The 20,147-nt window shown below is 50.5% G+C and overlaps 1 protein-coding gene across 2 annotated transcripts in view; it reads right to left on the bottom strand.

Annotated features, from left to right (window-relative positions):
- APOM (apolipoprotein M) overlaps positions 1 to 20,147 on the bottom strand; it is a 127,408-nt gene that overhangs the window by 20,908 nt on the left and 86,353 nt on the right. For both annotated transcript variants that reach the window (XM_069632959.1, XM_069632958.1), the window contains exons 3-4: positions 12,955 to 13,028; positions 10,314 to 10,415 (exon numbers count right to left, since the gene is read on the bottom strand). In XM_069632959.1, the coding sequence (XP_069489060.1) occupies positions 10,314 to 10,415; positions 12,955 to 13,028 (176 nt within the window). The remainder of the gene's footprint in view (positions 1 to 10,313; positions 10,416 to 12,954; positions 13,029 to 20,147) is intronic.

The raw sequence follows: 20,147 nt of genomic DNA on the forward strand, positions 1-20,147 counted from the left end.
TACCCCTTTCTATGATATCTTCCTTTACAACATGTTCTAACTCTTGTTCCTAAGGTGAAATTGTACTAGTCTATTTTCAAATGCCCTGCGCTGCACTGTTTCATCAATATTTTCAAGCAGCAGGACAGTATCATAAGATGAAGAACTTCCTGCTGTAGGACAGTCCCAGTGGAGAAGCGACAGCAAACTTGGTCACCAGTTTCTCGCTCTTAGTGATTAAAGAAGGGGACTTCGGTGGATCTGGCAACAGATGCCCAGCAGTGGATCTTCTGCGTTCTGGCTTGTTGATGCTTTTTTCAGGCACAGGTGAAGAATGGATGTCGCAACAGTCGACTCTTCTCCTTTTCTCGGTCCTCGTCTCGTGTGAGGGGACTTTCGAGAGCTGGATCAAGCCTCTGCAGTTTAAGACAGATGCCCACAAAGTTCCAGGCGGATTTGTTCTTCAGGTGACAATGCCCAGCACAATGGCTCAAGATATTGGTGAATTCTGGGTGGGGAGTACAGCAATTATGGCATTCCAAAAGTGATACTACTGTTCTCACCTACATAACGTAACACACCAAGGTTATCTAGGTATTAAGTAGTAGTCCCATCACTGCTGTGCACCAATAACTTAATTTTGTTGTATTTACTGTCATGTTCCCATTTTAGGCGTTTCTCCATCTTGCCAGGTATCCAACATCTTGGCGTCCCTGCATTTACTGTTGTGCCCCCATTTTTGGCGTTACACCCTCGATTCAGGTATCCAAAATCTAGGTGTGACTGCATTTACTGCCATGTCCCCATTTTAGGCGTTTTTCCCTCTGTCCAGGTATCCCAAATCTAGATGTTGCAATTCTAGGGTTTCCCCAGCATTACTGTGTCCCCAACCTAGGGATTTGCCCACCACTCCTGTGTCCCAACCCTAGGCGGTGTCCCTCTACTGCTATCTCTGTTGTGTCTCTGATCTGGGCCTTTCTCCCTATAATCTACAGGCGCTTCTCCTGCTTGCTGGGTGTCTCAACTCTAGGTACTTCTGCTTGCTGCTATGTACCTTGTTTGGACGTTTCTCCTACTTGCTAGGTGTCCCGGGTATGGGTGTTTAGGCTGCTACTGCGTTTCTGGTCTGGGTGCTGCCTCCACTTGCTAGGTGTCTGGGACTAAGGTATGTATAACTTGCACCACATCGGTGGACACATTCCGCAAGCACGGCACCACATCAATGCACTCTAGAATGCAGCTATGGCTACGCAAATCCGGTCTAGCCTCTCGCATAGCCGTTCACACTGAAACCCCTGACGTACCTCAACATCTCAGCAATTAGAATACAGTGACAACCTATGAAAAAATAAAATTCGGTCTAGCTGGGCACACATATAGGCCCTCATTACGACCCTTGCGGAAAGCGACTGACCGGAGCGCCACAGCGTAAATAGCGTTTCCGCCATTGCACGAAGGAGCAAAGTGCGGCCCATTCCGACCCATCGGGCACGAGCACCACGCCACGGCGGAAGTGCAAAGACCGCGATGGCGGAAATGACCCCAAAACGGCCCACACCGCCGCCGTACGGCGCCCTAGGTGCAATACCGCCACCCCTCTTAGCGGTCACCGCAGTGTGCGCCTACCGGAAAGTACGGTGACCGGAAATATACGGAAACGGAAGTTAAAACATGGGCCCGGAACGGGAAACATCCCGGCGTACACCTATAAAACCACTAAAACCACACAACCACTAAAATCACTACCCTGAAACACACCCCAACCCGTCACCCACCCTAGCGAAACCAAGACAAATGGGAAAAGTAGCGAAGAAAGCGTGCGACCGCAAGCGGCAGGTCCACTTCTCCCGCGAGGAACTCACCGTGCTAACAGAGACCCTCCAGGAGAATGCTGCCGTCGTCTTCTCCACGCAAATGACCAGAACGGCACTTGCAAACAAGAAGACCATATGGGCTCTGGTGGCACAGCGGGTAAGTGCGGTGGGGACCGCACCCCGCACCCCACAGCAATGCCGCAAGCGATGGGACGACCTGCGGATACGCGTCCGCAGCATACTCTCTGCCAACCGCAACATTGCCACAGCCACCGGGGGAGGTCCTGAATCACCCATCAAGTTGACCCCCTGGGAAGAAATCTGTGCCTCCACCATCGGAATGGAGAGCATAGAGGGAGTCGGAGGGATGGAGAAAGGAGTGCAGACATCCGAAGATTCAGGTAGGTGGGCCAGATAAAACAATGCCAAATCCACACAGTCCATCCATGTGAAGTACCATGCGTCCACATAGTGCAACAGAAACACATGTCCAGGAGAACGGCCACACACATCGGCCTGATAGCGCACGTTAAAACCCACAATAAATACATAAATAATTAAAAACCCCTAATACACGCACTACACGTGCAGCAGGCACACCCTAACTGCAGGCTGCCAAACAACTGCACCCTCACTCCACACACAAATCAAAGCACCTCCAAGGACCCGACCCAAATCACCCTCAGGTACCACCCCAATGCATGTGATACAATGCCATTCCAATTCCCACAGACCCATCATTAACCCTCGCCCTCCTTTACTCCACCACAGGGTCCGATCCAAACGACGAGCTACAGGACACCCCTACCAGCACACCTGCAAAGAGGGCCAAGACCAACGGCCAGAGACCCTCCACCTCAGCTGCACGCATCAAGACACGGCAGCAGCACAAATCAGGTGGCAGCACAGAGGAGGGAACATCAACAGGCACCCCAGCAGCCAGCATGCCCACAACACCACCACCACAGGTCCCCCCAATGGATGCCACAGAAGGCACTGCCTCTGGTGGCAGCAGCACCATAGGTGACACCCCATTGATGGCAGCATGCTCCGACACAGAAAACGGGGATGTCGAAGTCAGATCCATCCATGACCTGTCCCAATCCCCCTGTCTGTCCCATCCCGTACAACATGAGGATACCACGCAGGGGCACCCACAAGACAACGACTGGCCATCCCCCACAAGCCCTGTGGCAAGGCAACATGAGGACAACAGCCCCTCTGTGACACCCCCGCAAATGGGCATGGCCCAGCAGAGGCAACAGTCCCTCGACAAGTTAATCGTGCAACAGCAGCAAATGGCCACGCTCCTCAAGGACCATGCCGATGAATGTGGGGGCACTAAGGCAGACATAGAAACATCAACTGAGACACTTAGGGCAGAAATGGAGAGAGGCACAGAGACGCTAAGGGCACAAATGGAGAGTAGCACCGAGAGCCTGAGAGTCCAAATGGAGAGAAGCACCGAGAGCCTGAGGGGGGAACTGCATGCGACGTCCAAAGACGTATGTGCCGAACTTGCCGCAGTGCGCCGTGTGCTCACTGAGCTCTCGCAAACCCTTAGGGACATGCATGGACGTGAGCAGGCAGACACATCATCCGTTGCAAGTTCCGTCCAGGGCAGCCCCCAACGTAGATCTGGAAGGAACCTGCGCTCCACAGGCAGGGGTGCCCCTGATACCCGCAGAGGGGGCTTGCAATAGCGACAGCCCACTGACAATGAGCATCTTTGGACACTGGGGTTCGGGGGGGAGGTAGGAGGGTGGAGGGGGTGTGTTGGGCTCACTTGGGTGGCGGGTCGATAGGGTGTTCAACATGACATCACATATGCCATATAAAGTGCACGATCAACCAATGAGATGTGTGGACATTGATTTTTGTGTACTAGGCCATCATAGGCGTACAGTCCATATTGTGCATGTCCCAGACACGCACAGTGCCACGAGTCCCGTGTCCATGTATCAGCCACCAGGCGTGAGTGCTAGAAGCATACATCAATGAGATGCTGACGAATGTCACGGGCCTCCGGTGCCTCGCAGACTCCATGAGGTGCTGCCACATCCCCACCCTCATCATGACCATCATCAGGTGCTTGCAGTTCTGCGTCAGGGGGCATGGGCACATTTCTACGTACGCACATGTTGTGGAGCATGACACATGCCATGACCATCTTTGCAACCTTCTCATGGCGGTACAGGAGTGCCCCGCCAGACCTGCTGAGGCAGCGGAAACGAGTCTTCAGTAGGCCGAATGCCTGTTCAATGACTACACGGGTACGTGAGTGGGCATGGTTGTAGTCCTCCTCATGCTGGTCCCGTGGGTTCCGGACTGGTGTGAGGAGCCATCTCTTCAGTGGATATCCAGCATCACCTGTATGTGGACGAGAAACCTATGATGTGGAATGCCATTGCTACGTACGCACACCCCCCCCCCTTCCTGCCAAGTCATTGCCAAATCACATTCCCCACATAATCATGCATGTAATGAGACTCACCGAGTAGCCAGGATCTGTTCCCTGCGTGTCGCTCCATGTAGCGTGGTATTGTAGAGTTCCTCAAGACCATAGAATCATGGGTAGATCCAGGGAATCGGGCACAACAATGTGTAATGATCCTGTTGGAGTCACACACCATTTGTACATTCAGGGAATGAAATTGTTTTCTGTTGCGGTACTGGGCCTCCATTGCATGTGGGACGACCAATTCCACATGGGTGCAGTCGATGGCACCAATGCAACCCGGTATGCCGGCAAGTGCATGGAATCCCACTTTTGTGTTGGTAATTTCCTGCTCCGAGCGTGGTAGAGAGATGTAGTCGTCTGCGTGCTGCAGGAGGGCATCGAGCACTTGCAATAGTGTCCGTGAGAACAGTGGCTGAGAAATGCCATGCAACTGTCCGACTGTGTGCTGGTAGGTGCCTGTGGCCAGGAAGTGGAGTACAGACACCACCTTCAGTAGGGGTGGGATGGCGGTTGGGCTATCTGTCATGCTGACAAGGTCAGCCTGTGTCATGTCCACAATGGCGGCTATGGTGTCCCGGTCCAGACGGTAGAGGGTGTGGATCTGCTCATCAGTGAGGTTGAACGGATGTGCTCGGAGGCGTGGGATTGCGGGCTGCCTGCGTGGTGGTAGTGGCTGTGCTGGCGGCCCTTGCTGGCCCTGCCTTGCCCTCCTCCTCCTCCTGCGTCTCCTTCGTGCGGCCGGTTGCAGTTGGTGTTCGTCTTCTTCTTGGAGTTGGAGTAGTTGCAGTGCTATCAGGTCCCCCAGGGCCAACATCGCGAGTCCTGCCGGTAGCATTTCGGTGTGGTTGTGGGAGGAGACTGGCTGTGCAATTTATGTGTTTTCAGGCTGTATGGCCTCCACCTGTGGTGATTAATTCCACCTGTGCAAGCTGCTCTCCCCTTTGGCCGAGCACGTCCCGCGCACAACGCTGCAAATCTGGGAATGGCATCTTGCTATTGCAATCATGTATTTGTACCCGATGGCCGTGTAACATTGGTTGACATGTTCATTCTGCTGTGGTCCCATTGTTGCACATACTATCTGTGCAGTCGCGAACAGACTTGTGAAGGGTCAGTGGAACGTAGTACTCGAGTAACGGTGGGCCCTCATGCATCACTTTACCGAGTTGCAATGACGGGCGGGGCGTCCCATTTGTGGGTGAAGGCAGTTGACATTTTCACACACAGCCGCACTCGATGGAATAATTAGTGATTTCAAACGGCCACAGATGCCTTTTCGGCGTGATGTTGCAAATGTGGAATTCCAAGGGCGGCGCTTTCGGTTTCCAGCTAGCGGCGAGGAGATGCCCACAGGTCTGACTGCAAATATAACGTTCTGTTGTTCAATGTCCTTGAGACAGGGCCCATGGCGAGGAAGCAATGATTGATATGAATAGTTTGGGATGCGCAATTGCTACGTGGGCGATGAGGCCGGCCGTTCCCAGATACATGTTACTTCACAACACTGGAATTACGGGCTGGGGCACTGTGGATTTTGCAGGCTGCATAACGCACAGACTCAATGGATGTTTCTAATGTTATGTGAGTAATTATTCAGGCGTTTTGATTCCGGGATGAGGGAATGATGAATGGATGCATGGGCAGGTGATTTGATACAGAGTTTGCCATGTACAGGGCTTCTTGGGATCTATCCGCCTCCCCTACGCTATGTGATGCAGGGCTGCCATGGTGGGACCATCGTCTATCTGGCCTTGTTGAGCCCTCCCTGTCTCGACACGCCCTCAGACACTTGTGTCCATGCACATTAACATTCCCATCTGATGGATTCTGTTTTGACAGACGCATGCACAGGTACACTCGTTTGTGATGGTGTTTGCACCTCGATATAGATGGTTAGGAGTCGCAAGTGGTTTTGGGGTGGTGATGATCCTTTGGAGTGGGCTAGCATGCATATGGCTGTGGATTTCGTGTGATCACTGAAGTGAGTTGTTGGAATGTAGTTCTGATGGCCATTCTGTTCTTTTTCTTTTCTTTTGGTTGACAGGTATCTCCTCCCCTTTTGCCACTGCCATCTGTATGCCACTCCTGCAGATGGGTTTTACTCCCGACACCTGCTGCTTCGTGTTAATCAGTGGAGCAGCATTACGATCTTATGGGACGATCGCCAATGGCCCACATGCCCTTACGCTGTACTGGTGGCTCGGAGCAACATTTCGGCCTTTCGGCTGGACTAGTGCCTCCCCATTGGGACGGCCCTGCGGTTCTGTGCGCTTCCATGTTGCCTTTTCGTACGTGAATGTGGCTCTGTGTACCATGAGGGAACAGGACGACACACAAGTAGTGGCTGGTCATTTCTTGCGGATGCAGCCCACAATGGTGATTGGTGTTTAGGAGTTCATGGCCTGATGGCTGTATGGGCTTGGTGACTTTGATGTGCATTAAATTTCTATTCTGATTTGGCCCGTGTAGCGTTTTTCTTTGCAAGTGATGTGGCATATGCCTATTTGGGGGGCGATGTATTGTGAGGAGATCTGCATTGGGTTCCAGCTTCGGAGTTTAGTTGCGTGGTACTGTACTGTGCGCGTTTGCCTACTAAGCCCGTGAGGTCAGGGATGGGGGCTGCCAATATGACAGTTTGAATGTTGTCATGCTCAGGGGCGGGGGATTGGGTTTTGTGTAACAGATGCCGGTCAGCCAGGTGGACTGGTGGAATGATGTGATTCTCGGAATATGGCTGGTCACAGGTGCCTGTGTTTGCGTGCGTTTCTTGGTGGGGGACTGTGGTCATGTCCATTGGGATGGCTTCTGTGTTCGTGCCATCTGTGCCCTGCAGCTCCCATTGGCCCCTCTTGTGTTTCTTTTGTTCGTTGCCATGCATGGGTGACTTGTACATTTCAATGGTTGCATTGTGGCTTCATTGCACCTACGGGGAGTTGTACTTTGTGGGCAGGGAGCGGTGTACAGGCACTCAGTGGGGCCGTTTACGGTTGATTCGCGATGCCGTACTTCTCACCATGGCGGAATGGTACATTACGCCATGCCTGATGGCGTTAGGTACATGTCCGCTAGGGTCGGAATTGGCGTACCGTTGCGCCATGGTGGTGTTTGCGGTTTCGCATGGCGCGCGCGCTTGGTGCAGTTAGCGTTGGCGTTCACTACGGTGTCGCTAATGGCTTCGTACTTTGCGGTGACGGGTCATAGTCGCACCGAGCGCTATTCGATGGCGGTATTGCATTTCCGCCATCGTTTTCCGATTTCCGCAAGGGTCGTAATGAGGGCCATAGTCTCCTGCACTAGCACTCTGGCCTAACCCAGCAACAGCACCCACCCACGTGCCTGACCTCCGGGCTGCTTAGTGGGGCCCAGCCAACCCTCCTAAGTCCTAACCTGGCAGAATGTGCACGCGCATCTTAAACTTAACTCTTAGAATCTCCCATACCTGGACTTCTGTCCCTGAGGGTGTTCCAAACACAAAGCGCATTGAGGCCATACAAATGGGAAAGGGCGCTATATAAATGATGATTACAATACAATACAATATGAAGTCTTATGGTCTTTCAAACATCCTTCTCCTTGAAATATTTATTTTATCTGTGGACTGGTCTCGTCTCGTGTTCTAAGGCCACCCCTAATGCGAACTTCACTGCTTGGTGTCTCCACTACTTCACACCCTCTCAGGGTGTCTTCACTTACCTTGGTGGTATACAACCAGGAGCTGATCTTCTGTTGCCCTCAAATGTTGCCTCCAGGGGAATGGGTTTGGAACCCCAAAACACATATATCCTTACTTTGGTTGCCTAGCAGCCTGCAATGGGAGCATGTCACAACATGTACGGACACCCCAGCGTCTATTATCATCACTGCATATAGAGGTTGCCTTCTACGCTTCCTGGCCGCACCAAGGACTGAGGATATGAAGAACTGCACCTCACCATCTCCTTGCCCTTCCTCTGCAGGACTCTCCAGAGACGCGTCGAACTGCTCAACCTTTGCTCTTGCCTTCGTAGTGCCCTTCCTCCTCAGCACTCCCCAGAGACACGTCGAACTGCACAACCTTTGCTCTTGCCTTCGTAGTGCCCTTCCTCCTCAGCACTCCCCAGAGACACATCGAACTGCACAACCTTTGCTCTTGCCTTCGTAGTGCCCTTCCTCCTCAGCACTCCCCAGAGACACGTCGAACTGCGCAACCTTTGCTCTTGCCTTCGTAGTGCCCTTCCTCCTCAGGACTCCCCGGAGACACGTCGAACTGCACAACCTTTGCTCTTGCCTTCGTAGTGCCCTTCCTACTCAGGACTCTCCGGAGACACGTCAAACTGCTCAACCTTTGCTCTTGCCTTCGTAGTGCCCTTTCTCCTCAGGACTCTCCGGAGACACGTTGAACAGCACAATCTTTGCTCTTGCCTTCGTAGTGCTAAGTGTGCCTTTGGGACAATGTGGGTACCGAGAACCACATACTCTCGAAAAATGATTAGGCTTCCCACTCCTTCCAGAAGCCTGATCCTCTGTCGGACACTTCCGCGCTTAAGTCAAGGAGCCTGCACAATAGTTGCCGGCACTGAATGATTGTGTTTGATACTCAGTTTTGAGAGGTCCACCACTGGCTCTAGGCCAGATTCTGCGGACATCACAGACATCTTCCCCGTTTATGGTTTTAAGCCTCTTGTCCAAGTGGCTGGCTGCCCTTTCCTTAGCGAGCTCATGGGCCCATCCTAGTTCTAGAACCTTGGTCAAAACAATCCCTGGCTCTCACAGGATTTGGTGGTGTTGCTTCACCGAGTAGAAAGAGTCTTGTGTCAACTGTGCTCGCACCTCATGGCATGTGAACGCAAGCAGTGGCAGTTGGGCATGAAATGCATTAAGTGTCTCATCTTCTCTTCGTTTTGTATACCTCAAGAGAAAACGCTCATAGTCTGCCCTGACCATGGGGCTAAAATAACTCCCCACAGACACTTCGGCCGCTTTGGTATGACCCATCCCTTGGAGACAGGCTCTTGAAAATCCAGCAAGCATACTGTCGGGTCAGTCATATATAGTAGTGTGGAGCATTTTGCTGCATTGTCATCCTCTCTCGTAGTGTATCTCTAACCTCTCCACACATAGCGTCAACTGGAGGCCCTGGCTAGGGAATGCACCTACAACATCAAACTCTGCCATTGGTGCTACAGCCCCTGGCAGCCCAGGGTGTTGACTGTCTGTGAGCCACACCATCTTCATCTGCCATTTTGGGTGCTTATTGCAAAAGACTCCTGGCACCACTTGTGGAGGGCAGCGGCAGCGGTATTGTCCAGAAATGAGTGGAGGCGCAATCCGCTCAAACGATTGCCCAGGCATGCAAGGGCGTATGCGCACTATGTTCTCGCCATCAGATGTGGTGTAGAGAGGAGCCGCTACCCCCAACAGACGTTCCTCTGTCCACGGAACCTACAGCTTGGACGCCACCAAAAATCACTCCAGGCTAACTCTGAAGTCAACTCCATCAGTCGCTGACTCTCCGCTCTCTCAGCGCAGCACAGGAGGCACATAGGCCTTGCTAACATCGTCACCAGTTGTTGGCGCGGGCCACTGCCATCAAGTGGTGCCGCACGAGTGGGCCGAGGACAATAGGGAAACAGACACAGGAGTGGGTGACTGGCACCGGATTGACGTGCCTTTGCACAGTGAAGTGTACTTATTAGTTGGGCATGGTGACTCCTTTGCGGTCACCACACTCCACAAACCTGTCATGTGACTCCCGTCAAACCACTGCTAACTCTATATGGCAATGCCATATGTCTGGATGGGAAGCAACTCGCCCCTTGGATCCTCTGATACTTCTAATTCCCACAGATGTCCATGAAAGCCCCCAGATGTCTAGACATGACCCAGTCCGTCAATTCCTTCCAGGCATTTAGTTTTTCATGCAACCCCATCCAAATCCTTGTCAGACCACACAAGATGAAGAGATTCCCTCACAGCTTACCCCAGTGCCTTAGACAACCCCCATGTTTCTCAGGCACCTCCTGAATCTCAGAGAGCTCCCACCCCCTTGGTTTAGGAACCTCTCTCCCCTTGATACTCACAGAACAGCAGGAGCCTTTGCACGATGTGTGGGTCACTCTCCTGCAGGATAATGCAGCGCGGACACTTGGAGGCAAACAGCTCTGTATTCCTGTCCGGGCGGCCTGTGAGAGTGGGACAAATGTTGTTAGGTAGGTTTGGGGATATCTCTCTCTCTCTCTCTCTCTCTCTCTCTCTCTCTCTCTCTCTCTCTCTCTCTCTCTCTCTCTCTCTCTCTCTCTTCTCTTTCTCTCTCTCCTAAACTGCAATCCTATTGGATGAAAATGAATGATGTCAGCAAGGTCCGTGGTAGTGGATCGACCAATGGTGATGCAGCTCTTACCCGCTTTGCAGTAGCAGTGCAAGGCCTGGTCGGTTCCATGTGTTAATATCCCCGCAAAAATATCACCATACAAAAATATCACCATATTTGTTCGGCGATATTAAGGCATGGAACTTGCAAGGGACATCCCCGCAACCCCTGCATTATTTTAAAGGAGCGGGGGACACCACCGCAATCCCCCGCTCCCAAAAACCCCAAAAATGATCTACCCAATAAATATTGCCTATGGCTGTTCCAGACGACCATATATACAGTGATATTTTTGGTGGGGATAATATGTAGTGATACCACTTGGTCGCCATGCATTTGCTTGTGTGAAATGCTCAGCGGTGTCAAAGACGTCCTAGTAGAGAAGCCAAGTCAAAGTCAACGTTCATCACTAAGCATCTATGTCACTGCGCAGGTTGGCTGTTGGGGAGTTGCGGGGGTGGGGAGCACTGTTATTGGGCAGACTGAAATAGCCTGGGTTGTGAACTGATATCAAAAGTTATGGATCAAAAAGTGATTATTGATAAATTTAGGATGGCGACTTACATGAAGCTTTAATACTCCTACACAAACATCATCTGAGGCTACAAGACTTCACCCTCTTGCGGTGGACAGAAGAAGCTAGCATGCCCACCCTCACGATGTGCCCCCATACGGAGCCACGTATACAACACTCACCTGATGTACATGAGTGTGCATCTGAGGCCTTCAACATCTCCCCCTAATAATGCACTGGCTCTCAATCTAAGCTCACCCTCATCAAGTACACTAGACTCCATTCAAAGTTACAACACGCAAGGTCCATGATGTACATGAGAACCCAACTGAGGCTACCATACCCACCCTCATGATGAGTATTTATCCTGTGAGCACCCCACCCTCATCATGCACACAAAACTGAGGCTGCAGTACCCTACCCTACAATGCATGCAAGCTTCCATCTGAGGCTACAAAGGAAGCCCATCCCTGAGGTTGTACACACAGTTGGGCCAGGAGGATAGCTCAGGGGCAACGCGTTCATCTTGGAAGCGCAACACAGGTTCAAATCCCGGTCCCGCGCTTAGAGACCGGTCTCCGGTATGAAGCACGTTACAAAATATTAATGAATTAATTAATTAAGAGTTCATCAGAAGGTGCCCACCCTCATGTCAAACATGCAACTGATTCAGAGGTTACTGCATGAACTCTTGGGATATATGTCCATCTGAGGATTCAACACCCACCCGGAGGGTGTGCTTGAGGGTCCATCTGAGGATTCAACACCCACCCACAGGGTGTGCTTGAGGGTCCATCTGAGGCTTCAACACACCGGTCACAGGGTGTGCTTGAGGGTTCATCTGAGGATACAAAACTCCACCCACAGGGTGTGCTTGAGGGTTCATCTGAGGATACAACACTCCACCCACAGGGTGTGATTGAGGGTCCATCTGAGGATTCAACATCCCACCCACAGGGTGTGATTGAGGGTCCATCTGAGGATTCAACACCCCACCCACAGGGTGTGCTTGAGGGTCCATCTGAGGATACAACAGTACAATCAGGGTGTCCTTGAGGGGCCATCTGAGGATACAACACTCCAGCCCTCCTCAGGGTGAACTTCAAAGTCCATCTGAGGAGCCAACACCTCACCCAGAGGCCGTACCCGAGACTCCATCTGAGGAAACAATATCACACCCTGAGGGTATACCAGAGACATCTGAGGATACAACACCCCCATGTGGGTGTACCCAAGAATTCATCTGACGTTACAACAGCCCACCCTCACATGGAGTCTCAGGTATACACTGAGGGTGGGGCTATGTCCTCAAATGGGAATACCTGAGACTCCATCTGGGGACACAACACCCCATCCTCAGGGTATACTTGAGATTCCATCTGAGGGTGCAACACCCCACCCTTTGGAGGCACTTCAGTGTCCATCTGAGGGTGCAACACTCCTCTCTCAGGGTGTACTTGAGATTCCATCTGAGGATGCAATAACCTCCCCTCAGGGTATACTTGAGACTCCATCTGAGGGTGCAATAGCCACCCCTTGCGGTATACTCGAGCCTCTATCCGAGGGTGCAACATGCACTATTCCGATGTGCATGGGGTTCCATATGAGGCAGCAATACTCTACAATTGTGATCTCCTGGTGGCACTGCCATGACCTGCCCACACTAAGACACTGACCTGTGTGGGTTCTGAAAAGTGCATTACATCACTTGATGACTATGGGGCCTTTAGAAATCTGCTATACAGTGACCCCTTGCTCTAACAAAGCTCTGTTAAGATAAATACACCTGGCATTAAAAGGCTGTTTGGGAATTGAACAGAGCAGGTGCTCCACTCACCTTCGGTGCCCAAATCCACACTGTCTTCCTTGACGAGGTAAATCCACTTTCGCGGCACGCAGGATCCATCTTTACTGGGGGCGAGAAGACAAAAGGGAGACTTACATTGGATGGTGGTGTACGAGGGTTGGGGAGTGACGGGGCAAGGGCTAGCAGGAGGACAGGTGGAGAGAAAGAGAGAAAGTGGTGGGGCGAAGAAACAAATTGATTGGTTACGACAATAACAATGAAAAATCAAGAAAGGGCTAAATGTTAAACACCCAAGGTGATGATATACTGCATATAGTGCAAATCAGGAGACCAAGGAGAACGAGATGTCCCACCTTCCTGATTGCGGGCACACTATATTGCGTGCAGTGTATCTATATTGTCATTGAAGGCCCTACAGGGCTAGACTATATGATTTTCTTGTGGGATCCCCCCCCCAACCCTCCACGTTTAAGCTGTCATTGTTGTAAGCAGTGTCTATTTTGCAGTATTTATGCATGATAGGCATAGGTGGCTCCTACACTCATGTAAGCCCATTGCTGCTGTCCTTATCCCGCTCTCCTGATTAAAGACGATCATGGACGGCATTTAGGGGTAACCAGAGGTTCCAGATGCAGCCCCTGAACCTCAGCTTGGTACCCCTAGGACATTGCTGGCTACCCCTTAAAGGAGCGGCATGTCACAAGGCTGCCTGTGAACCCTTCACATAGTGAATTCCACTGCCTTGTTAAAAAGACATGCCTGCGGCATGTAAACTTGAATGGCTATCTACGCATCCAAAGGTCCAACCTCAAAACGGCACTAGACAACGTGTCAGGGAGGAATGATGATAGGGGGCAACTCAGAAGGCTATGCCGACGCGCTGCATAGCAGCCAAGTGTGGTGGGGCCAAAGAAGGAGACAGACTAGGAAGTTCCATTTTGGAACTCGTGTTTATTCAAATAATATAGAAAATGATTGACTTTCCCCAAGCTATGGGTTTCCCTAGCTAACCAAACTAACTAGGGTGCTTGCTAGTCGTGGGTGAGTCCACAAGAAAAGTCTGTCTACTGTCCAAAACATAATCTAATCGGACCCTAGCACTAACAAAGCAACTACGGCACAGGAGACTGACTCCCTTCTCCTGTGGGTGGCTTTCTCTGCAATTTAGTTTAGTAAAGTATCTTCAAATAGTAATCAAGTCTTAAAGATCACTTGGTGGACTTTTCCACTCTTTCTCCTCTCTCTTGTAGGGATCTCTTGTGATCCTATGAGTTTGCTTTTCTCTTCCTAATTCGGGTTCTTGTACGCCTTCCTTGTTACAGACACTTGAACGTCTCTCTTGTTTCAATGTCCAAGCTTTATCCAGATTCGTACCATGGTGTTATAACTACAGGTTTCACTCTTCTTAAAACTTGTCAACACTTGTTCTTGGTTCTCATTCTTCTTCCAAACTTCAGCATCACTGGGATGAATATGAGTAGGCCAGTGATGATTCTCACTCTTCTCATCGGTTTGTGCCTCCCTGGGACGAGTATCAGCTACCCAGTGATACTTCTAACTCTTCTTATAAGCTTGTGTCTCACTGGGACGAGTAAGAGATACCCAGTAATGTTTATCACTCTTCGTATCACCTTGTGTCTCACTGGGACGAATATGAGTTACCTAGTGAAGATTCATTCTCTCGTCAACAACTTGTGCCACACTGGGACGAGTAGGAATTACCCAGTGATGATTCTCACTCTTCTCATCAGCTTGTGCCTCACTGGGACAAGTATGAATATTCCAATCATTATATTCGTTATTCTCCCCGTGTCTCCCGCTGTCTCCGTTACGTCTTTATCAAGGGATCGCGTCACTGGGTGTGCAGTCTCGCTTTGACTTCCTTTTCTTCGTGTCAGGATGGCGTCTTTGCTCGTGATTCCTGCTTTCTACATACTTTGTGGGAGTTCCTCTCGGGAATGGGAGTCCTTGTCCCCAAGGGGGTGTCTCTCCTGGTGTCCCCATGAGGGAGTCTCTCCCAGCGAGGTCCTGATTGCCTCTAGCCCTAGGGAGGGTATCACATAGGGGGCGTACCTACTTAGCCTCACAGTGAAAGGCTCCCCTTTGTGGAGAAGTGACTGAATCATATGATTTGTCACACAAGTTAACATGCAGAAGGCATCACTTTTATTGGAACCAGAGGTCATGTGATGTCATCCGGTCGGCGAATCAAACGGCATATAATGTCACTTCCGCTTCCCATGGCGTTTTGATGAATTGACGTCAATGAAGAGCCTCCTACAGAGTGCAGTGCTTTATTTAAATGATGTCTGCGACTTTGGAATACTGGTGCCTTGTGCATTGCATACCGGACCATCACACAGGCGAGTAATTAAAACGAGTGGCAGGTGACTAAAATATAATGTATTGTACCTTTAGCTGCACTTTGAAATTTTGCGGCACTTTTGAAAATGACAAACTTTAGATTTTTGTTGCAAGTGCAAAATCGCTAAAAGCAGGACAGTCTGATACATAAGGGAGCGAAAATAAACAGAACGTGACAATGACTGACCAGAGGCATTAGGCTACATGGTGTGATTTTGGCTAAGAAAAGGGGTAAGTACAGAGAAAATCGAATTAACTGACAATTTGGGTAAGGAGTAATAGTGTGGTGTTGGGTAAGAGGAGGGCTATAAAGAGAGAATATATATATTGGCAAAGAGGAGAAGCATAGATAGGGAATGTGGTGTTGGGTTAGAGGAGGAGTGTTAAGAGAGAATGTGATATTGGCAAAGAGGAGAGGCATAGAGAGAGAATGTGGTGTTGGGTTAGAGGAGGAGTGTAAAGAGAGAATGTGATATTCGTAGGGAGGAGAGGCATAGAGAGAGAATGTGGTGTTGGGTTAGAGCAGGAGTGTAAAGAGAGAATGTGACTTGGCATAGGAGAGGCATAGAGATAGAATGTGGTGTTGGGTTAGAGGAGGAGTGTAAAGAGAGAATGTGATTTTGGCAGAGGAGAGGCATAGAGAGAGAATGTGGTGTTGGGTTAGAGCAGGAGTGTAAAGAGAGAATGTGATATTCGTAGAGAGGAGAGGCATAGAGAGAGAATGTGGTGTTGGGTTAGAGCAGGGGTGTAAAGAGAGAATGTGACTTGGCATAGGAGAGGCATAGAGAGAGAATGTGGTGTTGGGTTAGAGGAGGAGTGTAAAGAGAGAATGTGATTTTGGCAGAGGAGAGGCATAGAGAGAGAATGTGGTGTTGGGTTAGAGGAGGAGTGTAAAGCGAGAATGTGATATTTACTGGGAAGAGAGGAACACAGAGTGATAATTGCACTAGCTAAGAGGAGGGACACTGGAAGGGTATGGCATTTGCTAAGAAGAGGAGTATAGGGAGATAGATAGTGCTCATTAAGTGGAGAGGCATAGAGAGAGTATGTTGTGCTGGACAAAGGGAGAGAAGTAGGCAGGGAATGTGGTGTTTTGCTAAGAGAGGGGGCATACAGAGGTCATGTCAAATCGGCTGAGAGATAGGCCTGGCGTGATGCTGGGAAACCTTATGGGGGGTGACATGGAGGCTTGGTACCTTCCCAAAATAGTAGTTGATGGGCCAGAAATTAGATTTGGGGAGGATTCACTTGGTCCATGTTGTGTGACGGGGCAATCACATAAGACAGTCAAGCAGACTCCCTGCCCAAATGAAAGAACACAAATGTCTTAATAACAGACCCAAATTCCTAAAAAGAAAAGCAACAGCCGACTGTATAATTCAGGCTTGTTAATTACACAGAACATTGGCAAACAAAGGCCCAGCACCAGAAATGGACACACCCACAACACTCCGAATGGTTCGGCCGAGTTTCTGCCTGGTATACAATACTGCCAAATAGCAGGCTTCGTTTTGCGCAGATAGTCAACCAGGGGCGTTGCTAGGGGGGGCCAAGGGGGCTATAGCCCCTGATTTTTTGGTTGTAGCCCCGGGTAGAATCTCAGGAGCTACAGCCAAAAGACTAGGTAGCCCACAACCCCAACCTTTCCGACATCAGCTTAGACCCAGCAACTCCCCTGTAGTCAACTCTACAAGTACAGGGCCACTTTGAAAATCTTTTCCAGGGCCTCTTTTGGTCCACAGTCAACCCCTGCGTGTCTACTGGCAGAATGTTGCACTCGGGGTGATACAAATGTGCAGTTCTGCCACAGGGAAGCCTGCTCTGCACAGTCAAAGGCGGATCCCAGCTTGCTAGGAGATTGTCAGGTGTAAAGGAGGTTGCCTGCTTGCTAGATGTTAGGCCTGCTATGTGTCTCACTCATGCACATACCATATTAAAGACACAGAGCCTGATATCCTGTGAACTTGCTTTATTCAGACTCTCACACTTTCTGCCCTCCTTCCCCTTGTCCCCTCCCCTTCCGCTTTCCTCCCGCTCCTTCTGCCTTGGTCCTCTTAAAGGGGCCATGTCCTTTTCCATGTACAACACCTCCCCCGTGCTTAACATGAAAGTCCAGTTACATCTGTTCGATGAGTCTCATTGGTTTCTTTATTGTCCGAGGGGGTCTCCCTGGTGATTCGCGGCTCTCGCCGGTTGATTCCACTGGGGGCTCTGTTTCTTCTTCCTCACTAATGCTCTCATCAGGTGTTTCTTGTGTCTCAGGTTCCTCTAGATACAATTTCTTGAAGAATGAGGAGTTGCGGGTGATGTCTCCTAGGTCTCCGGTTGCTGTGACCATGGGTCCCTTAATGGCCGTGATGATTCGCGGTTCGGGACTGTACCGGGTGTCTGTTTTCTTGCGCTGCGCTTGCCGCACTAGGACAGTTTGTCCAATCTCTAGCTGTTGTTCTTTCGCTCTCCTTCTCGTGTCGGCCCATTGCTTTGCTTTCCTCTTCTTTTCGGCGTCTCGTTCTCTGATGGCTAGGTCTTCTTCAGGTGTATAATCCTCCCATCGGGGAATGCGCGTTCTGGGTTGGTATCTCACCATGAGTTCGGCTGGTGGCTTTCCTGTCGCGTCATGTTGGGTATTCCGATAGCTCCGGAGCATGCTGCAGATGGCCTTCGGATGGGGCGTCTGCTCCGCCACTGCCTTTTGTCTTGTCAGTTTGATGGTAGCCATAAATCGTTCCACCATCCCGTTGGCTTGGGGCCACAGTGGTGTAATCTTTTGGTGGTGGAATCCTAGGTGGCTTGCAAAGTTTGAGAATTCCCTTCCTTGGAATGGAGATCCGTTGTCGGTTTTGACAATGTTGGGGATGCCCCATTCGCTGAACAGTTCGTCCACTATGGGTGCGGTTTCCTCGAATGATGTTGACATCGTTTGTTTGACAAAGGGGAATCTCGAATACTCATCTATCATCACTAATAGATAACCCCCTTCTTCTAGGGGTCCATAGAAGTCCATTGCGACTTTTTGCCAAGGTCTTGTCGGGAGCGTTGCTAGCTGCAGAGGGTTTGGGTTCGGTCCTTGCGCTGCTAGTTGGCAGGGTCTGCAGTGTTTGAGCATGTCCTCGACTATCACGTCCATATACGGGAACCAGACGTAGTTCCTGAGGAATCGTTTGGTGTTGTCTATGCCTCTGTGGCCTTCATGAGCTAGCGTTGCCAGGGTCTTTCTCAGGTCTCTTGGTGCTACTAATCTCTTCCCCCGTAGTAGGAGTCCTTGGTCTGTGGCTATGAGTTCGTCGTGTATCTTGGTCAGCCGGTCAAGTTCTTTCTGGTCTACCTCCTCCATTTCCGTTTCTCTTGTGCGACGCTCTCTCCATTTGTTGGAGCGGGTGAGAGAGACAGCGGCTCTGATTGTCGGGTCCGCTTTGCTTCTTTCCTCAAATGTTGTTATGGAGATGGTGGGTGGCGTGGCATTTGCTGACAGGTATGAGATATATTCAGTGGCTTCATGTTCTAGTGTGTCATTTTTGTCCCTTAGGGGGTGCCTGGATAGGTAGTCCGCTGGATTGGCGTCACCCCCTGGTTTGTGGATAATGGAGTAATCGTACTCTTGCAGTCTTATTCCCCACCGTTCAATGCGGGGCGGCATTTTCGTCCTGGGGTTTCCAAAGATTGATAGCAGGGCTTGGTGGTCCGTGACCAGGGTAAATTTCCGACAGATGATGAAATGGTGGTATTTTTCGCATGCCCATACAGCGGCTAGGCTTTCTCTCTCCGCTTGAGAGTAAGCTTTTTCAGTGTGTGACAGGGCACGGCTAGCGTATGCAACTATTGCGTGATGAGTACTGTCCGAGGGGTCGGTCTGGGGTAGGATGGCTCCTAGTCCTACCGGGCTTGCATCGACTGTAATAATGGTATGCCAGTCTGGACGAAAGTATGCTAGTTGCCGGTTGTTGGAGAGGCCTTCCTTTATTGCCATGAATGCTTCCTGGCAAGGTGCGTCCCAAGTGAATGGTGTATTTTTCTTTAGGAGGTTGCGGAGCAGGTCAGTTATTGAGGCATAGTTTGGGAGGTAACGCGCACAGTATCCTGCCATTCCCAACAGGGAGCGTAGTTCTGCAGTGGTCGTAGGTGCTTGGAGTTCGGTTATTGCCTTAATTTTGTCCGGGTCGACTGTTATGCCCCTGTTCGAGAATGTGTGTCCGAAGAATTTTAAGCTTGTCTTGATGATGTCGCACTTGGGCTCGTTGAGGGTCAGTCCCGCATCTTGTAGGATGGAGCAGATGGTTCTTAGGGCTCTGTCGTGCTGGTCCTGATCTCTCCTGAATATCAAGATGTCGTCACTATGGTTTAATGCATTCATCTCCGATGCTATGAGCCGTCTGATGGTCTCTTGAAAGATCTCTGCGGCGGACGATATGCCGAAATTTAACCTTTTATATCGGAATAGACCATTGTGCGTTGCGAATGTGGTGATGGGCCGTGATTCTGGATCCAGGACAAGTTGATGGTATCCTTGGTTGAGGTCAAGCTTCGAAAAAAACCTGGCTTGGTTTAACCTGATCAGCATGTCTTCCAAGCTTGGGCCCGGGTGCCTTTCCCTTTGGATAGCGGTGTTTGGGATGCGCATGTCAACGCATATGCGGAGACGACCATTCTCTTTGGGGACGATGACTATTGGCGATACCCACGGTGTTGGTCCATCTGCTTTCTCCATGATATCATTGGAGAGAAGAAGTTGTATTTCCTTTGATACTTGTTCCTGAAGGTGAAAACCCACTTTGTGCAGGTGTTGTGGGACCGGCCTGATGTTGTTGTCAATGTGCAGCTTGATGCATGAGTCTTTTAACATGCCCACCCCTTCAAATAGC

This window comes from Ambystoma mexicanum, chromosome 13 (genome assembly GCF_040938575.1).
Source record: "Ambystoma mexicanum isolate Mex_15411 chromosome 13, UKY_AmexF1_1, whole genome shotgun sequence".
In the NCBI taxonomy this organism is placed as follows: Eukaryota; Metazoa; Chordata; class Amphibia; order Caudata; family Ambystomatidae; genus Ambystoma; species Ambystoma mexicanum.